Here is an 18,128-nt window from a genome sequence, read left to right on the forward strand (position 1 = left end):
AAAAACCTGACATGGTCACTGAAGGCATATTGTCCAAACATGTCCTTCAGTTTGAGTACGTTTCAAATTTAAAGTATTTTTCTAGCAACACATGCCTAATAGTGTACGCCCCTGAAGGTATTTAATTCATAGGGAGATCTGAAAGAGCATTATAGTCCGGGCCACTGCTGAATTCTGCTTCTTACAGGAATTATAGTAGCTAGAAGCACTCGAGCTCAACATATTTCAAAGGAATTGAGTCACTTTACAGGTGAACAACTTTTCCTTTGTTACTGTGTCTCTTTTCCATTACTGTAGCAATATTTCAAAAAAGGTATGTTCTCTGAGACTGGTTAGAGAGAGATTAAAATCCAGCTAGGTCAAGAAAATAACCCATCCTGGGTCTAAGAAAAACATCCAGCCATCTTTCCACTTCTTTTCCATTGCTTTTAAAGTGGAAAAATGTGCAAGCTACTAAATGACCACGCCGCGTATGTCAAAAAGGAAAACAATTTGCAAAACGCTCCAGAAGCTGAAATCAAAAATATAAAAATATTTTATATTAATTCAATTTATAAATGTATATTAATTAAGAATATAAAAATATTCTTATAAAAATATTCAAGTAGCTGCATCAGAATAAGTTTTGGTAAACTTTATGATTACAAAATATCACGGATAGTGTCTAGGTTAGAATTCATTGACCACTCTATCTAAATGACACAAATAAAGCTGAGGATGCCCTTTCAAAAGCACCCTTACATTCAAAGGTCAGCTGAAAAGAAGAGTAAAATCTGTATTATTAAATTATTTCTGACAATTCTGAGAGAAAAGAGATAAAAATACAAAAGTAAAAAGAAGAAATTTTTGCACCTCTACCTTTAGAATTTTTTTTGTTTGAAGATCCGTTACTATTAAGTAACATTTATCTTTTTGAAATCATTACCTTAAAATTTAATGTGAAAGCATTAGTCTCTTTGTTATAACTTTAACTGTGACTTGCAATCAAGCTATTTATCCTATCAAAGAAAGGGAACTTCCAGAACTAAAGGTTTTAACAGTAAGAGAAATAAAATTTTAGATTTTTTTAATTTTTATTTTTTTTTAGAGAGAAAATGGCAGAACTGGAGAAACCTCAATAATGCAGGACCAGTAAAGGTAAAACTAGGAACTAATATCTACAATATTGCAAATGTTGGTCCATGATTCCAAAATAAGGAACCCTTAGCCTGTTATCCCTTTAATCTCTAGAAAATAAAGCTTTCAGACTTTCTCAGAGAGAAATTTTGATCCTAAACCAAAACCTTTTCCAGAGACTTATAGGGATCTGGGGAAACCAGCTGTCCCAGCCAATTAAAAACCAATGAGACATCTGTGGCTGTATCTGCATCACCGTTAGGAAGTTGTTCAAGACAAGCCAGAAAAAACCCAACCTCCTTATGTTGATCCACTTGCTTTAGTGGATAGGCTGTATATGACTATGATATTCAGGTACATCTGGTTGTGTGGTGAACTGAGGACATCATCCAGAGGATACTTTTGGTGCTCTATGGTGCCAGTACTATTTGCTTACTGCCTTCATAGTCTGATCTTTCTGTTGACCCAAGAGAAGTCCAGAAAGTACTATAGTGACATAAGCCAATAATTGGGTACTATAGTACAGTGTATTTATAGCTCTGTGGCCAATGAAGGCCATGTGTAGGCACATTTAATGGACACCTTTTTACCTTCTATCCCTGCTATCAGGGATCATTGTGCTGAAACATTCAGAAATGTTTGTTTCACTCATTGAATTTCCCAAGGTTTCTTTGTTATTTGCTACGTACAATAACAATACAACTGTGCTACTTCAGCCGCTACTGAGATCTTCAATCATTCATGCACATACACAAATCTATATAGATATCATTATTCTAATTGCTGTTATGAGACTGATAGAAATGTGAAAATAATACCTAATGTAGTTCACATTCTTTATGGAAGCATACACATTATCTACTTACTAATGCATTCAGGTAAAGGTTTGTCCCAGTGGCCATTTGGTTGACAAATTAAAACTGAAGAGCCAAATAAAAAATATCCGGGATTACAGTCATAAAATACCACTGTGCCATACGTGAAATTTCCATGTTCGATTTTACTTTCTCTTATGGAATTTGCGGGAATTCCAGGATCAGAACAATTGACCACTAAAAAGAAAAAAAGCATAGACTTGAGAATCATACAAAAATAGTCTACTAGAACAGTCTTTGAATTGTCTCCTATCCCTTGTAGGAGAAACTTCCAGTGTGTTGCTACCCTGATTTATACAACCTGATTTTATGTATAATGACACTGGAATTAGGAAAATTATGTGAAACAAGGAGATGCTAAATCCAGGAGATGCTAAATTCAGAGCAAATAAAAGAAAATGTTTCTTCACAGAGTGTGATGATGCTGTAAAAATATTTGCCAACGAAATTCACTAGACATATCAATATATTCAATTTATACTCTTCTCTTGCCATAAACTATTGCTCACAGCTGGAACAGGTTATGAGGCTAGATGTGCTTTTGGTCTAACCCACAAAGCCATGCAAATATACTTCTGTGCCTGTGCTAAGATAATGGATAACGGAGCACCGCTGAGGCAGATGTTTTCAGACAGAGCACGTGATCAGTCAGGTATGACTGGTGATTTTGCTACAACAGGGAAACATCCCAACAAATGGGTATGTGCTTTTAAAAATATGAGTATACTTTGATGGTTAAGAATACTGATGGCTTTTCTGAGTCCTCAACTGCTTTGGGATTCATATGTTTGAAAATCACTGAAGACCGAGTTTTGGATTTTTTTTTTTTCTTTTTGCAATGTACAGCTGTCTGGTGGGAGGATTATAATACTTATTTTGGGAGCCATGGAGATTTTTGTAACAGTTTTCATGCAATAGACTCCTATGGTCAAGTAAACACATCATCACCTATTTAAAAAATAACTTATCAGCAAAAAGATCCTTGGAAATTGGAGTTCTGCAAACTATTTGCCAGTATCGCTTAAGGCAAAGTCATCAAAGGAAAGTAGAGGACACCTATTGGAAGGAAGATATAGGAAATAAAATTACTGTAAATGTATAACATGACTTCGCCTGTGGACTGATAAAAATTCAAAGAAGCTGCTGGGAAGATGCTGAAAAAGAATCAATACAATTTCTGTGTATATGCAAACAGATTACTGTAAAAAGTACATTTTTCTAAATGAAAACAATTAAAGCATTTAAAAAGCACATAACAACAGAGTTTAAAAGGACAATGGTGATAATACCTTTCTAAAAGTGCTTATGAAAACTCAAACAGAACGAATTTCATAATATTCTTTTATTTTCAAAACTTAATAGAATTTGCCATGCAATAATTTTATTTTCAGTGAAAGATTTTTAAATACATCTAGAAGTGTTGAGAACCAAACCAAAGGGATTATGCTAACAAATTAGAATAAAAAATAAAAAAAGTTAAGATGAGAAGTCAGATCAATGGAAATGTAAAAGGAAAAAAATAGTATGCTTTCTTAAGCACCTAGTAGAACTATATTGGATAAAAATGCAGAAAATATTATTTCAGGATTTAAGATCTTAATTATCTATGCATAATTTTTCTTAAGGAACACATAGAAACTATACCAAAAAAATCAATACAAACTACAAACACTTAAGGAACTTTCTCTGCAGTTATCCTGGCAACTTCCTGCCTGTCGAACAGATCTAACTGAGAAATTAAACATCTTCTTTAATAAATTGATGCTTGTTAGTAAGAGACAGTTTACCTTCAGTTTATTTTTCAACCATAATTTTCCAACTAAGTTTGAAATCTGTAGATGCTTGCATTCTTACCTTTGCATATTGGAGGTGGGTGGCTCCACTGCCTGTTAGCCTGACACTGTGCTTTGGTTGGGCCTTGCATAACATACCCAGTATTACACGAGAATGTCACAACATCATTGAAGTTGAAGCCATTTCCACTTGTTCTTCCATAAATAGGACTACCAGGGTGACCACAGCTAACGGCTGGCAAAGCACAAAACAAAGAAACAAAAACCAGAGCATGCTGTTATCAGTTTTCGTGATTTATGATATAATAGATAATCATTATAATCTTTATATAATAGTACTTTAAAGATTTGATATTATAAGATACTGAGTACTTTCCATGAAAAATTCACACTTCTCTGAAATCGATAAGAACTAACACATACTTTAGTAAATGTTCAAGCACTTATTCGTATATTTAAAAAAACTTAATAGAATTTGCCATGCAGTAGTCAAGGCAAATGAAGAAAACTTTTCTGAAGAGTCAAGGGAAAAACAAGCGCTTGATTTTCATTACATATAGTCTGAAATTGAAACAAAATATTTCAGTGCATTAGTTCCTGAGGAAATATTTCTTACAAATATGTTTTAATACTGACTAAATCTGTTTTATATTTGTATCTAAGTACTTAGTGAAGTTATAAATTTATGACTGGATATAGGAAACATTGTGAGCACTGTGAAACTGTTCTTGTATTTATACAAAAACTGACCACAGAAGTTCCTTTTATGTGCCCACAAAGACCAGATGCAACAATAGTAAGGAAAATAAATCACAAATTAATTTTCCCAAAATAATTTTAAAAAAAGTATAAATATTTTCTTCTGTTCTGCCAAACTCCAGTAGTTGACAAATAAAATGTTAATCAGTAAACTGAAAAAAAATAATAATCACAGAATAAGTTGATTAACTCAATTTTTTATCACTTTAGAAACATCACTATTTTTCTAAATTAATTTTGTTAAGTCTGACAATATATGTTCTTTTTCTCTGTGTAGAATAGACTTATCATGGTAACTCTAAAAGATACCCATTCTTATAATCTAAATGAAATAAAATTTTTAGCAATCTTAAAAAAGTTAAAATAGACCTCAAAAACTAGTATATCATACAGACAAATCATAGTATATTCTATGAATGAAAGTTAAATTGAATTCTGTATGTTCTACTTATATCACTAAGTTATTTTAATTAAGTATATCATCTTTATGTTGTTGGCATCAGAACTTTTTATATAAGGAATTGCATTTTTTCCTGCAAAGAATAATTGGAATTCTACACTAAACTCTAAGCATTTGTAAAAATGTCGGGCAAAGATATGCATTCAGTCTACAGATGTGTTTTTTAATGTATATACAATAACAATAAACATTCTTGTGAAAACAGAAGTATGAAATTTGCATTAAATTTGATTCATAACTGTGCATGTACAGTAGCAGTAATACGTCTGCCCACAGTATAAGCAAGAAGAATTGTGGTTTCAAAAGTGAAAAGGTCAGAATCACTAAAGTTAAACACATAATCTCAAAAATTTAATTAAAACATCTGAAGTTAAATAAATAATTACATATGTGACTATTTTTTTTCACTTCATTTGAATCTTTGATCTGAAGTGGACTTGTTTCTAAATATCTACCAAAAAGTTAGGGCTAGCTGCTGTTTATAGCAGTCCTTTGCAAATCGAACCTTTTTCCCAAGTCTTCATTCAAACAAGGGGCTTCTATTTGATTAGAGGAAGGAAATATGTCCATTTTCTCTGCTGTTAGCATAGCCAAAACATTTATTTTTCAGTTCTAACATTGATATTAAAATTTTAATTTTGAAATTCTTGATTAACAGTGTCTAATTTTATTGCCTTAACAGTTACCTATAAAGAAGAGTGTTGGTCTGAAATACAATATAAAGAAATAATAATTTATTACTAGATCATAAAGTGGAAACAAAATTAAGAACTACAATTATTAGAGTAGTGTATGTCTATCTAGTTCTACGTAAAACACAGTAAACATTGAGCAGTGAGTGTAAGGAATTAACTTCTCATCTTGTCCTCCCTGGCCATTCCTGTACCAAAGTGCGGACGTGGTGCCACGCGTACTTACGCACACAGGCTGGAAGCTGGCCAGACCAGTTGTGATCCTGCTGACATATTCGTACAGAAGAACCAATCAGCCGAAACCCAGGACTGCACTGGTACACAACTGTGTCTCTATAGCCGTAATTTTCTCCAATTACTTGACCATTGACTATAACATCTGGAACACCACAGTGACCAGCTAGATTTTTCAAAGTAAATAAAAAAAAAAAAAGCACACATACACACACACAAACAAAAAGAGAAGAAATGATCAGTAAATATAGTAAATAAGCAGGAGAAATTTTAAATATAACTCCTTAATTAAAACAAAGAAATTATGAACATCTTTCCATTTTTTCTATTGACTTCTTTCAAAGATTTACTTTTCTTAACTTGGAGCAAAGCCAACATTCTGAAATGAATTTTTGAAGTGCCATTCAGTAGGCTTTTGTGCTTTTCTTTGTGTGTTATGTGTTTGTATCTATACAAATAGGTACACACATATATAAAAATAGTGAATTTGGGGGTTTGGAGGGTTTTTTTAATTGTGGAAAGTTTTCAAAACTTTCAGATTACTGCTGATTCTTTGCTAGGTTGAGAAAAACAAATACTGCACATGTATAGTTTTCTGAGAAACTGCCTTTGATTCTGAACAAGAGATACTTACTGCGCAAATCTATTCCTTCATTTTATCTCACAGCTGTATCCCTTAAACCTTTTTCCACTCATTTTTTGGTACTACATATATATCATCTACCGTGTAATTGAGGTCAGTTTTGTCACACTGATAAAAACAAGGAGTAACATACAACTTCACTACTGCAAAAAATAGTGCAAGGCCATAAAGGGATGTAATTTAAAATCTGTTCTCATTTGATAAATATGGCATGCTTACCCCAATTGTATCACATGGAAGAGGAACAGTTTTAGTTATTAAATTTGGTATAATGAAACTGAATGAAATAATAAAACTGATTGTTGTACTAAGTAGCCTTCATTCAATATAACCAGGTGTGGCTGTCTTTTGTAATGAGACAGCTAAATTATTCCTCCTAAATGCAACCCAGATACAAAACTGCTCAGGAGCCAGGCTCTGCAGGTGGGGGGTTTTCGCTGGGGACTGAATGGAAATATTAGAAACTGAGTATCATATTGAGAGAGCTCTCTGTAAATACAAACAAAATCTGCCAGAAAAAACTATGGCAGAAAACCAAAAACAGATGCAAAAAGACAAGGATGTAGGAAGTAAAGGACTGCTGAGAAAAAACTAAGAGTACTGCTGGGAAAACAAAGATTCAAATACTGAGCAACAATGCTGCCTCTTGGGTTTTTATTTTTCTTGTTTGCCAGGAAATTTATGTTGCAAATATATAATAAAGCATTTAAGAAATACTGATTCTATAATAAATTTACACTCCCATTTAATCAGCCAGTAAGTCATTCAATATGTACTTGCCATGGATAAAAGACTTAATAGTACTATCTAATTGAATATTGCTTTTTTTATTCCCAAAGTAATATTCTGACTCTAAGACCAATGACAAACAAATATAAAACTGTTGTAGTCATCTTAGAAGTCTACTGAAAACCAAAAAATGAAAACAATCATATTAAATTTGTGGGAAATATGGTACAGATGAAGTGGTTCAAGTAGTAAGATCAATATTGTTCTTCTGATCTGCATTTATCAGAATGAAGGAGAGAAAATAAAATACATCCTTGCATGGTACATTGCCAAATACAAACACATAACAAATAGAACATTTACTGCACTGCATTAAGAACGGGGCTATGGATTGAAGAAAAGCTGAAATAAAATTAGCAAAGGTTTAGCAAAATCTCCATTCAATGTTTTGAAACAATGAGATTATCATAATTAAAATTACTGGGGGGAAAGAGCACCCTGGTGGTAAATAGCTGACCTGACACCAGGTTAGGATTCTAGGCCATTTCAGACTGGTCTATTATACACTGTTTTCAGGATATACTTGTTGATTGTCAATGTCTTTATTTTAGTGCTGTATTGTAAGACTGAGTGTATTTTCATCTTTTCTATGATATGGATATAAAAGACCTACGCCTTGGAGTTCTATGGAGTCTCCAGTTCCATACAACTAGAGTTCTATGACTGCAGTTGAGGCACTTAGGTCTCAATGTAACCCATAATTTATAACACTGAATCAAAAGATGTCACTTTTGTGAAGGCAATGAGTGAATGCTCAGAGAGAGATTAAAAGTGATGGTTTTACTGAGTAGCAGATTTGAGGGAGGAAATAAGCGCTACAACAGTCTCAATTCCCAGTCTAGCAAAGCTTGAGAAGAATAACTACATGAAATATTTTTAAGAAAAAAAATTAGTCAAAAAGTAGGAATGAAGGATATTAATAATGTGCGAACACCAAATAAATTACCTAACTTGACATAAAATCCAGCTCTAGCAATGAAGAATGAGCATAATAACTTAGTGTCAGAACCTTAGAAACCTCAGCTGCAAATGAGGTTTTTTTCCTGCAGGTTACTTTCTGAGATGCAAGAGTAGGAATAAATGAATACAGAATCTTTACATTAAATAGCAAAAACGTGCCCATGCTTACTTTATCTGTCACTGATGTCAAATATGAGCATAGTAGTGAAAGAAATCTACCTATCAATATTTTATTGGAAGAAAAGATTTAGGTTATTATTCAACAGAGTTAATTAACCTGTCAAGATGACCTCCGCTCAAGAGGGAAGAATTATTTGATAGAATTTCTTTCTTCTCTATAGGGCTTGCAGGATATATTTTTGTACATCCCCCTGTTCACAAGCACTATCTTCTGTAGAAAATCCCAGTATGGAAATGCACTGGCACAGGTCTGGACAAAACAAGGTTTGGTGTCTTTCTGCTGCCAGTTTCAGAAGAGCCTCACCTTGCCAGCCGTTCAAGCTGTACTAAAACTGTTCAGGATGAATGGTAACATTCTTTTAAATCTTTTTTAATCCATGGCCCAGAGAAGGAAGTTCTCTGCTGGATTCCTTGAAATGACTGAATAATTTTTTAAAGATGAGACATCATCTGCCTCATTTGAAAGTCTAGTTGTTATTATTATGCAATAGTAGTGAAAAATAAAGAGAACCATATGGCTAACTCTAGACATATTAATTCAGTATCACTGGAGATACAGATTCTCTTTTAGTTGAAATACCATTAAGTTTAAAAAAAGATGTTTAAAAACAGTGAAGAGGAAAAATTCAGTTGCTTGTATGTTTTTCCAGAAGTTTTAAGGATGAAAATACTGTAGCAGAAAGGCTACACTTCAGAAGATACATAGCAACAGAAACCTTCTTGGCTGTTGGGCAGGGACATGGTTTAATGATAGGCTGGGCAGTGTTAGATTGACATTTAGACCTAAATTTCCAACCTAAATGATTCTCTGATTCCATGAGCAATGACGACATTTAGTCCAGAGGAATAGACCAGATACTGTCCAAGGAAAATTCTCAGAACTATATGTAATGCAGATATAGAGAATTCAGGAACAATTATTTGTCTCAGATGTGCTCCTTTCTGCTGAATTATTTGTTAATGCAGACAAAGACACAGTATGTGAGGTTCACTGTTTCTCTTAGGAGAAGAGATTAAAGGTATTCTTGATATTACTGTACGGCGAGTATGAACAAATACTGACATTTAATGCTCACTCTAAGTCAATTAGCTTTTTTGTGCTACTTGTCTTTCTTTTTAAAAACTCCTCAAGTATTAGTTATGTATTGGAAACACAACTCCACATATCTTACTGAGTGAGTAAACTCCATTCTTCATTTCTGCATTTTAATTCATATGGATACTTAGCATTTTATAAAGGTATGTTTAGTTCTCGAAGTGAACTAAATATAACATCATCTAGTAACATCAAGATTAACAACAAAATATGATATCTTACAGGACTTTAAAAATGCAGTTGTATTTAATTGTTTATCCTGATTTCAGATTTGATACTAACTTGGAGAACTGAACACACCTATCATTCCAGCAATTGCTGATTCTTCCTAGGACATATGTAGGAAATGACAGCAATGAATTTCAGTAAATAAGGGAGAGAATATCAACAGATTTGTTTCATCAATATGTTTAGATGTCAGGAGGAACTGAGAAAGAAGAAGGAATTAAGAAATAAGCGTGAAGTGCAGTCCAGCTGAGCTGAAGAGGATGGATTCACAACTTCAAAGAAATGTGAAAAGCTACAAACACACATACTAAGGTCTTCCAAAACTTTGAGATTTAAAAAAGTCTGTCTTAACACTTCTGCCAACTTAGAAGAAAAAGAAAAATAAACATGAAGATCTTTTCTTTCCCCTCCCTCTGCTAAATGGTTTTCATTGTAAAAGCGAAATATAAACAAAGCTTACCTTTTCCCCTCAGCAGCTTCAGACTTTTGATTGATATGCAACATTTTTCTTACTTATGAGTCATTCAAATTAAGCTTAAGTGAAGATTTGCACAAAATAATGCTGCATTGCAGAAGGAAAATTATTTGGGATGGAGCATCGTGGGTGTTGGTGTATGAGAAGCTCAACGTGAGCTGGCAATGTGTGCTGGCAGCCCAGGAAGCCAACTGCATCCTAGGCTGCATCAAAAGCAGCGTGGCCAGCAGGTCGAGGGAGGTGACTCTACCCCTCTACTCTCATGAGACCCCATGTGGAATATTGTGTCCAGCTCTGGAGTCCTCAGCACAGGAAGGACATAAACCTGTTGGAACAGGTCCAGAGGAGGGCCATGAAGGTGATCAGAGGGCTGGAGCACTTCTGCCATGAAGACAGGCTGATAGAGTTGGTGGTGTTCAGTCTGGAGAAGGGAAGGCTCCAGGAAGACCTTCTAGCAGCCCCCCCCTAAGGGGCCCTACAGGAGAGATCGGGAGGGGCTCTTTATGAGGGAGTGTAGTGATAGGATGAGGGCCATGAAGACAGGCTGATAGAGTTGGTGGTGTTCAGTCTGGAGAAGGGAAGGCTCCAGGAAGACCTTCTAGCAGCCCCCCCCTAAGGGGCCCTACAGGAGAGATCGGGAGGGGCTCTTTATGAGGGAGTGTAGTGATAGGATGAGGGGTAATGGTTTTAAACTGAAAGAGGGGAAATTTATATTAGATACCAGGAAGAAATTCTTTATTGTGAGGGTGGTGAGCCACTGGAACAGGTTGCCCTGAGAAGCTGTGCATGCCCCTGGAAATGGTCAAGTCCAGGCTGAATGGGGCTTTGAGCCATCTGGTCTAGTGGGAGGTGTCCCTGCCCATCGCTGCAGGGTTGGAACTCAGTTATCTTTAAGGTCCCCTCCAACCCAAACCTATGATTATATGAAAAAGGTAAATGGCAATCTGCACAAAAAGATATTGTAACAACCCCCTATATTTAATGTATAAACTAGTTCAGATTCTTCTGAAAGTCTCAGTTTATGGATACTTTTTTATATTCTCATGGCCCCACAAATAACAAGGTACAATACAATTTCTATATGACATTCTAAAATCAGAACACTATCATAGCTTTGATTTCAACTGAAACTAAAAAGTTAATTGCATATAGATTTAAAAATCAATGTTTGTACAGTTAACACAATAACCCAGATCAAGGTATACATGATAGCAATGAATTAAAAAGAAGCCCTGAAATTGTTTCACTGAGATCACATGTTCATTTTATTCATAAATGATTCAGTGACTGGTGTCTGAGTATTTAAAAAGAGTGAAGACGCCTAAATATGTACAACTAAAGGGTGTAAAATTCTATAAACAGTGTCTGGATAGTGATTTTCTCTCAGAACTAAGACTGCAGTTCTTTTTCTTTTTATAAATCTTTGGCAAGTGTGCACATAAATTCTATAACATAACCACTGAATTCAGTTCTCCTATGCAGATCTTTTCCTGAGGATAAATATTAAAGCTGACACATCTACAGGTCTCCTTTAGAGACATAGGCAGTATCCAGTGACACAGGCTTTGCGTTGGGGGCAAAAGGGATATCCCCTGATAAAGGGATTCAGGCTGTGGAAAGGTAACCACAGTTATATCTTGATAGGAAAAACAATTCACCCACACATATTTTTAAAATGCAAAGCTGTCTTTAGATCTGTGCTAACAGAAAGAGACAGGCTGATAGGCTTTGCTTGCTTTTGCCTGCTAGACAGAAGAAAAGAGGTAGGCTATGCCACCAGTATCCATACCTAAACACCTGGTCTCAACTCCGCTCCAGAGTCCAGAAGACAGACACTCCCTGACGGCAGAGCCAACCAGCATGTATCCCGAGTCACAGGTAAATATCGCTGTAGATCCGTATGTAATCTGAGTTCCAATCTTATTCCCATTTGGAGGTGTAGGAAGTTCTCCACAAGAAATAACTTTATGGCAAAACCAAAACAAAACAGAAATGTACAGCTGAGTATCACAAACACAGATACAATAATACTTATCAACCAGTCAAGCAGATAAATAAATTTCACATATTGAAATGTTTTGTTCTGTAGAAAAAATAGGTGAAAAACTCTGCAGATGAAGACTGTTACTTCCCCAGAAATAATGCTCAAGAAAGAGGGGGGTGGAGGGGAGACAAATTAAAATTGTCTTTGTGAAGTTTAAAAACCCCACCGTTCAGAACATTAGTAATTGCTATTTAATTACCCTGGTTTTATCAATGCCTTTTTCTTAATATTGGAATATCATAATTGTTACCATTTTAAAAATTATGTTTCTTTGGAAATATGTAATTTTTATCTTTTAGTTCATAATGAGATGCTTGCCATAGCATTCACACACATGTTATAATGAGCAAATGATGTGCATGGAATTCCCTGCTATTTATTTACAAATTACATATTCAAAGCATCTTTTCATTCAAAATCATAATTTTGCTTTAGTAATTTTCTTTAAGAGTTAGTAAAAAGAACTTTACTATTACAAGATGGTGGATTATCAAAGGGGGAAGGCAGCTAGTGCACATTATGCTAAAAAACTGTAAGTGGCAATTTTGAAAAAAAAATTTTCCCAAAACATAGTGAAAAATGTTCATCTTTTAAAGACAAATACTTATATATTATGTAAAATGTCTACATACACAGGGACAGATATAGATATAGAAATATACACAATATTTCTAACACCAGCATAGGTGAAATACTGCAATTAACTTTTAAAAATCCTCTAAGTTATAAATGAAATTTCCAGTAGGTTAAAAAGAACTCAAATTAAGGTTGATTTCTAATATAATTAATCTGTCTACAGAATTGCATTTTTCAGCCCCTTTCTTTATTAGTTTAAGATGTATTCTCAATAAATCCTAAATATATTCTAAACCACTGTTATCTGGCTTACCTACACTTTTTTTTCCAATGATTTTTAGATCGGTGTGTATTTATACACATAAATGCAGATGCACACTGTATAGATAGATGCACGACAACCACAGTCATATCCCATTCTGTCAAAGTGTATGCCATGTGGTGTTCCACAAAGAGGAAGAATTTTGGGGCTTCAAAACGTACCCCAAACCCCACACTTTTGAAAATACATGTCCAAATTTAAATACATAAAGAAACCTGCTTTTCACAGAGGTAGGTAGGGGAGCTTTTATCTTGTTTAAAGTATCTCAATATTCATTACTTATTATTTGAAAAGTAGCTATTGCAGGTTATCAGGATAGCAGCTAATGGTAGGAATGATGTGGACTTGCACACTGTATTTATGGTAACCAGCTGAAAGGAGAGATTATTTTTTATCAAGTGTGCAGACAAGATACAAAGTTATTGTATTTTTCTAGACTGGATAGCATTCCTGACCTAGAAAAACATATAGGAAAATGTTCTCTATTACTTATTTGAATATTTACAGGTATAGGGACCTTTAAAATCCCCAAGTTCGCTTACAGATATTTCCTTGTCACTAAACCTAATGGATTGTATTTGTAAATAATAGCCTTTAGGATACCCAGGAATTCCAGACAGGAAACATCTTGCTAATTAAATGATTCCAATATTTACTTAGTTAACTGCTAATTCAGCAAAATAAAATATTATTATCTGAAGTCCGCACAGCAGGTACAGATACAAGATGTACTCACTTTGGCAGTAAGGGCGCTCATTTCTCCAACTCCAGGTGCCATTAGCAAGACACTCGATAGATGCCGGTCCCAAACCATAATATCCTGGGTCACAGCTGAAAACTACTTTTGTTTTATACTCATAATGTGAACCATTCACTATTCTCCATCTTCCATGTTCGAGTGTAAAAGAATTGATGCTTGGACATGTAACAACTTCCAGAATAACAAAAACACATAGTTATTTGTGGGCTAGTACAGGCAAATTAGGAAAATCTGTACCATTATTAATTCAGGAATGTATTTCAGACTCAGTGTCATAATGTTTGAGGAGTAAGAGTATTTGAAATTGCCTATGGATAGCAGATATGAGTTCTCTCATTTCATTATTAATGATCAATGGCCCAGACAGAGCAGTAGCTGTGTACGCAGAGCTATGCAACTGACGGAGACAGAATCTATACCATGGCTGAATTCACTGCAGATTGATAGTCATGGAATTTAAGTGACACTTTTCATCAGACATCAGAATCTTCAGTAAAACATTAGCTACGTTTCTACACAGGTAAATTCTGTGAGATCTTAAATACTCATTTGGAGAGGCTGTACATTGGTGACAGATAAAAAAATATCCATATCCAAGAAGGATTTTCAGCAGCTACACATTTGTATCTCATGTATTAATTCTATGGCTTCTTCCTCCAAAAAATAAACAAAAAAAATAAATAAAAAAAATCTAATAGAAAATGGTTAACAAGCATAACAATCTTTTTCCATGATCAAAATGCATACAGGAAGATCCTTCTTGGATACTGCTTTCCTTCTCTCCATTAGGATTGGTTCTTTACATAGAGGAAAAGGCATGAGGGAATGCAATTTACAGAAACAAGAAAAAGAAAAAAATGAAAAAGGGAAAATTATTGAAAATTATTCTCGATTATGTTTTCTTTCTTTTCCAAAGGCCATTGGGTGAGATAATCCAAATCTTAATGTGTATCAGACACACTAACGTTTCTCTATCAGTCTTATGATCACCCAGGTTTTCATACCCCATTTATAATTTTGATGGTATCCACTTCTCTTTGGAGCTGAACATGTATTTTCTCCTCAGTGATGTTTCTCCAAGTTTAGATGGAGTAGTATTATAATGATGGTCTGAATATAAATAACAGGCAGCAGTTTCAAACAGGTATTCTAGAGTATCCAAGACTTTCCAATTCTGGATAGTAAATGGAGTTTGCTAACAATAGATGAACTGTGCAGCTCTCACTTGAAGAGATAGCTTTTGTATAAACTTCTGCAACCACTAACTTCAATTTTGCTGCAAATTAATCATCAGTTTGAACGTATTCTATAATCTCTACTGCGTTTCTTCTGCTGTCACAGAAAGTTTTTATAAATATCTCAGTTATACACATTTCAAATATGGATTTCACAGTACTTTGATACCAGCAATTATTCACAGATTTAAGTAAACTGAAGCTGAAAGTTTAAGTAATGTGAAGATTTGACCCTTGGATAAATAAACAAAATGTACAGACAGTTTTTACTCACTGGAGAGTTTTTACATTTTACTTACCTACACAGCGAGGTGTTTTATTGTGATTGCTCCAGGTACCATCTGGCTGGCAGACTGCAGTAGTAAGTTCCTTGGCTGATAGTCTGTAGCCATCATTGCAAAAATAAGTAACACGAGTGCCAACTAAGTAATCTGTAGTTAATATCCCACCATTCAATGGAGCTTTAGGAATTCCACAAGATATTGCTGAGTAAAGAGAAGGACATAGTTATTTTATATAACTATAACACTATGAACTTCTGCTCATCTCAAAGGGTTTATGCATTGTGACATGAACAGTCTTAGATACATAAAAATTACTTTGAAACTCATTAATGTGTGTTTTAAGCCTACAAATAAGTTCCCTTAAAATTTTAGGGAATTAAATTTCAGGAAGCTTTTGTCTTTTGATGGAGGAGGTCAAAAATAAGAACAATGGTTCCTAACTCTGCAGCTATCTATTCAAAATGCAGAAGATAATCAAAGAAGAGGCAATAGAGAATATCTGGAAAAAATATGATCAGCATGGATGAATGAATAAAGCACCACTCTGAGACATTAGGAACCTAGTTTGTATTTTAGGTTTCTTCCATCAGATGTACTGTGTGACCTCTGTCAAAGCACTACAATTAACTTTCAACTTTCTATTTTTCCTCCGGCAAAACAGAAAGAAAATACCCCTTTGAAAATATTGAAAATTGGCAAATGGAAGTGTAAGCCTTTTTTTTTTTTTTTTTTTTTTTAATTATTCAGGGAAAAGGATGTACCAAGAAAAGATCTGACTCTAAATAATGCTCTATTTTGGGAATAAAATCAAAATTAATCTTTTTCATATTTCAACACCATACATCTCATGTGAGTCAAGTAAAAAAAAAAAAAAAAAAAGGGGAGGGGGCTTAGGCACTTAACTCTTAAGTACTTCCCTTTGAAATGGAATCTTGAACCCTGAGAGACCATATATTCTGCCTACACACAGATATGAAAAGTTAAGCCTCTCAGAATATATATAAATCCTTGATCCTGTTGTGAGTTGATCTATGTAAGACTGATCTGCTTCATACGCAATGTAAGAACAGGGTAGCAGCACTGTACCAAAGTTAATAATCACAGCTGAGACACAGGTAAAGTAAATGGTATCACAACTTGCAGATCAGAGGTGACAGGATCAATGTTAAAATATGCTTTAATTACTATAAAAAGAAACTGATATGGCAAGGGGCAGATTGTACAGAAAAGATTACAGAAACTATTATTAATTTGCTCATCATCCTGTCGGGGCAACCATAGAAACTTATTTATTGGCAACTAGAGACAAACACGCATTTAGAAGAAAATAATAAAACAGTGATTAGGAGACAGTGAAGAGCCCAAAAAAGTCATTGCATTCCATCTTCCAGAGGGTATGAGGACATGATCCCAGAGTCATAAAAAGCAACAAGTTAACTAAACCAGAATGTCCATCTTCTACTTCTTACTAATCTGAAAAAGCTGTATTATTTCACCTAATATCACCAAAGAAAGAGCCTCCATGATACTAAAACGAAACCATATGACCATGTTGGTGTTTGTTTATTATTAATTCAAATTCCTTAACAGCTTGGATTGCAGCAGCAAACATTAGGCAGACCTATCCATGCAAAGAGGAGGACAACCAAAAGCTGATATAACCAAGGTATAATCAAATAACACTGTTTACTGCAGAACTAGCCAAGCTAACTTCTTCCTTCAAAACCACATTAATGAGAAAAAAAAGCTTCAGAAATTCATGGAGTTGCCAGAACCAAGTCCACTTTCAGCTACATCAGCATTCAGTAGGGTATAAATAGTAATATCTGTCCCCAAAAGAACTGTAACATGTTAACAGCTGTTGCTTATGATTCGGAGCACCTACAAATGCTACAGCACTACTTGTTCCCATACTGCAAATTCTGCCTCTTTTGGCAATCAGCAAAATATATAACAGATATTTTGTAGATACAACCTCAGACGTTTTATATCCACCATTGAGATTAATTACTCCTTCAGTATTCAAAAATCTCTATTTGTGACTTGATAAATTTTGAGTCATATCATGAATGTTAACAGAATCAATCTTGTGGCACAAGAAAAATATATCCCTCCTTTAACCGTAAGTTTTTAAGAAGTTTCATCCCAGCACACCAAATGCTCGATAGTAGCCTTTTATATAAGCAACGGACCTCCCAAGGAATCAGTCAATAATGTTTCTAGTTTACAGCAGTTATGAGCTGAATTTTACATACATGGAAACTTGCACAGAAATTTAGCTTTCAGTTAAGGGAAAAATGTGAAAAGATCAAGACAAGTTATTGCCACATCTGCCAGGAAAAACATGACAAATATGGAACATCCACAGTCCCCAGAAAACAGGTCTATCACAGAAATATTTGGTCGTTATATGTCAGCTTGGACAGTATTGCAAATCTACATCATAATTGTAATTACAACTGAAAAAAATCTAGTATTTGTTCATAAATTTCAGAACACAGTTCCAGTTCCAAAGATATATACATACAGCCCTTGGAAGACCTTAACATTATGAGTTCTTAAAGACCAACAGAACATTTTAAAGACTTTTCTGAAATTTCAGAATTT

The 18,128-nt window shown here is 34.4% G+C and overlaps 1 protein-coding gene across 1 annotated transcript in view; it reads right to left on the reverse strand.

Annotated features, from left to right (window-relative positions):
• The window catches only part of CSMD3 (CUB and Sushi multiple domains 3), a 600,957-nt gene that overhangs the window by 51,527 nt on the left and 531,302 nt on the right, over window positions 1–18,128 (reverse strand). Inside the window, exons 51-56 of the mRNA XM_014965576.1 lie at window positions 15,537–15,722; window positions 13,979–14,173; window positions 12,090–12,263; window positions 5,922–6,095; window positions 3,846–4,019; window positions 1,983–2,168 (exon numbers count right to left, since the gene is read on the reverse strand). Coding sequence (XP_014821062.1) covers window positions 1,983–2,168; window positions 3,846–4,019; window positions 5,922–6,095; window positions 12,090–12,263; window positions 13,979–14,173; window positions 15,537–15,722 — 1,089 coding nt within the window. The remainder of the gene's footprint in view (window positions 1–1,982; window positions 2,169–3,845; window positions 4,020–5,921; window positions 6,096–12,089; window positions 12,264–13,978; window positions 14,174–15,536; window positions 15,723–18,128) is intronic.

The sequence above is a fragment of the Calidris pugnax genome, unplaced genomic scaffold, assembly GCF_001431845.1.
Source record: "Calidris pugnax isolate Ruff unplaced genomic scaffold, ASM143184v1 scaffold41, whole genome shotgun sequence".
Taxonomy (NCBI): domain Eukaryota; kingdom Metazoa; phylum Chordata; class Aves; order Charadriiformes; family Scolopacidae; genus Calidris; species Calidris pugnax.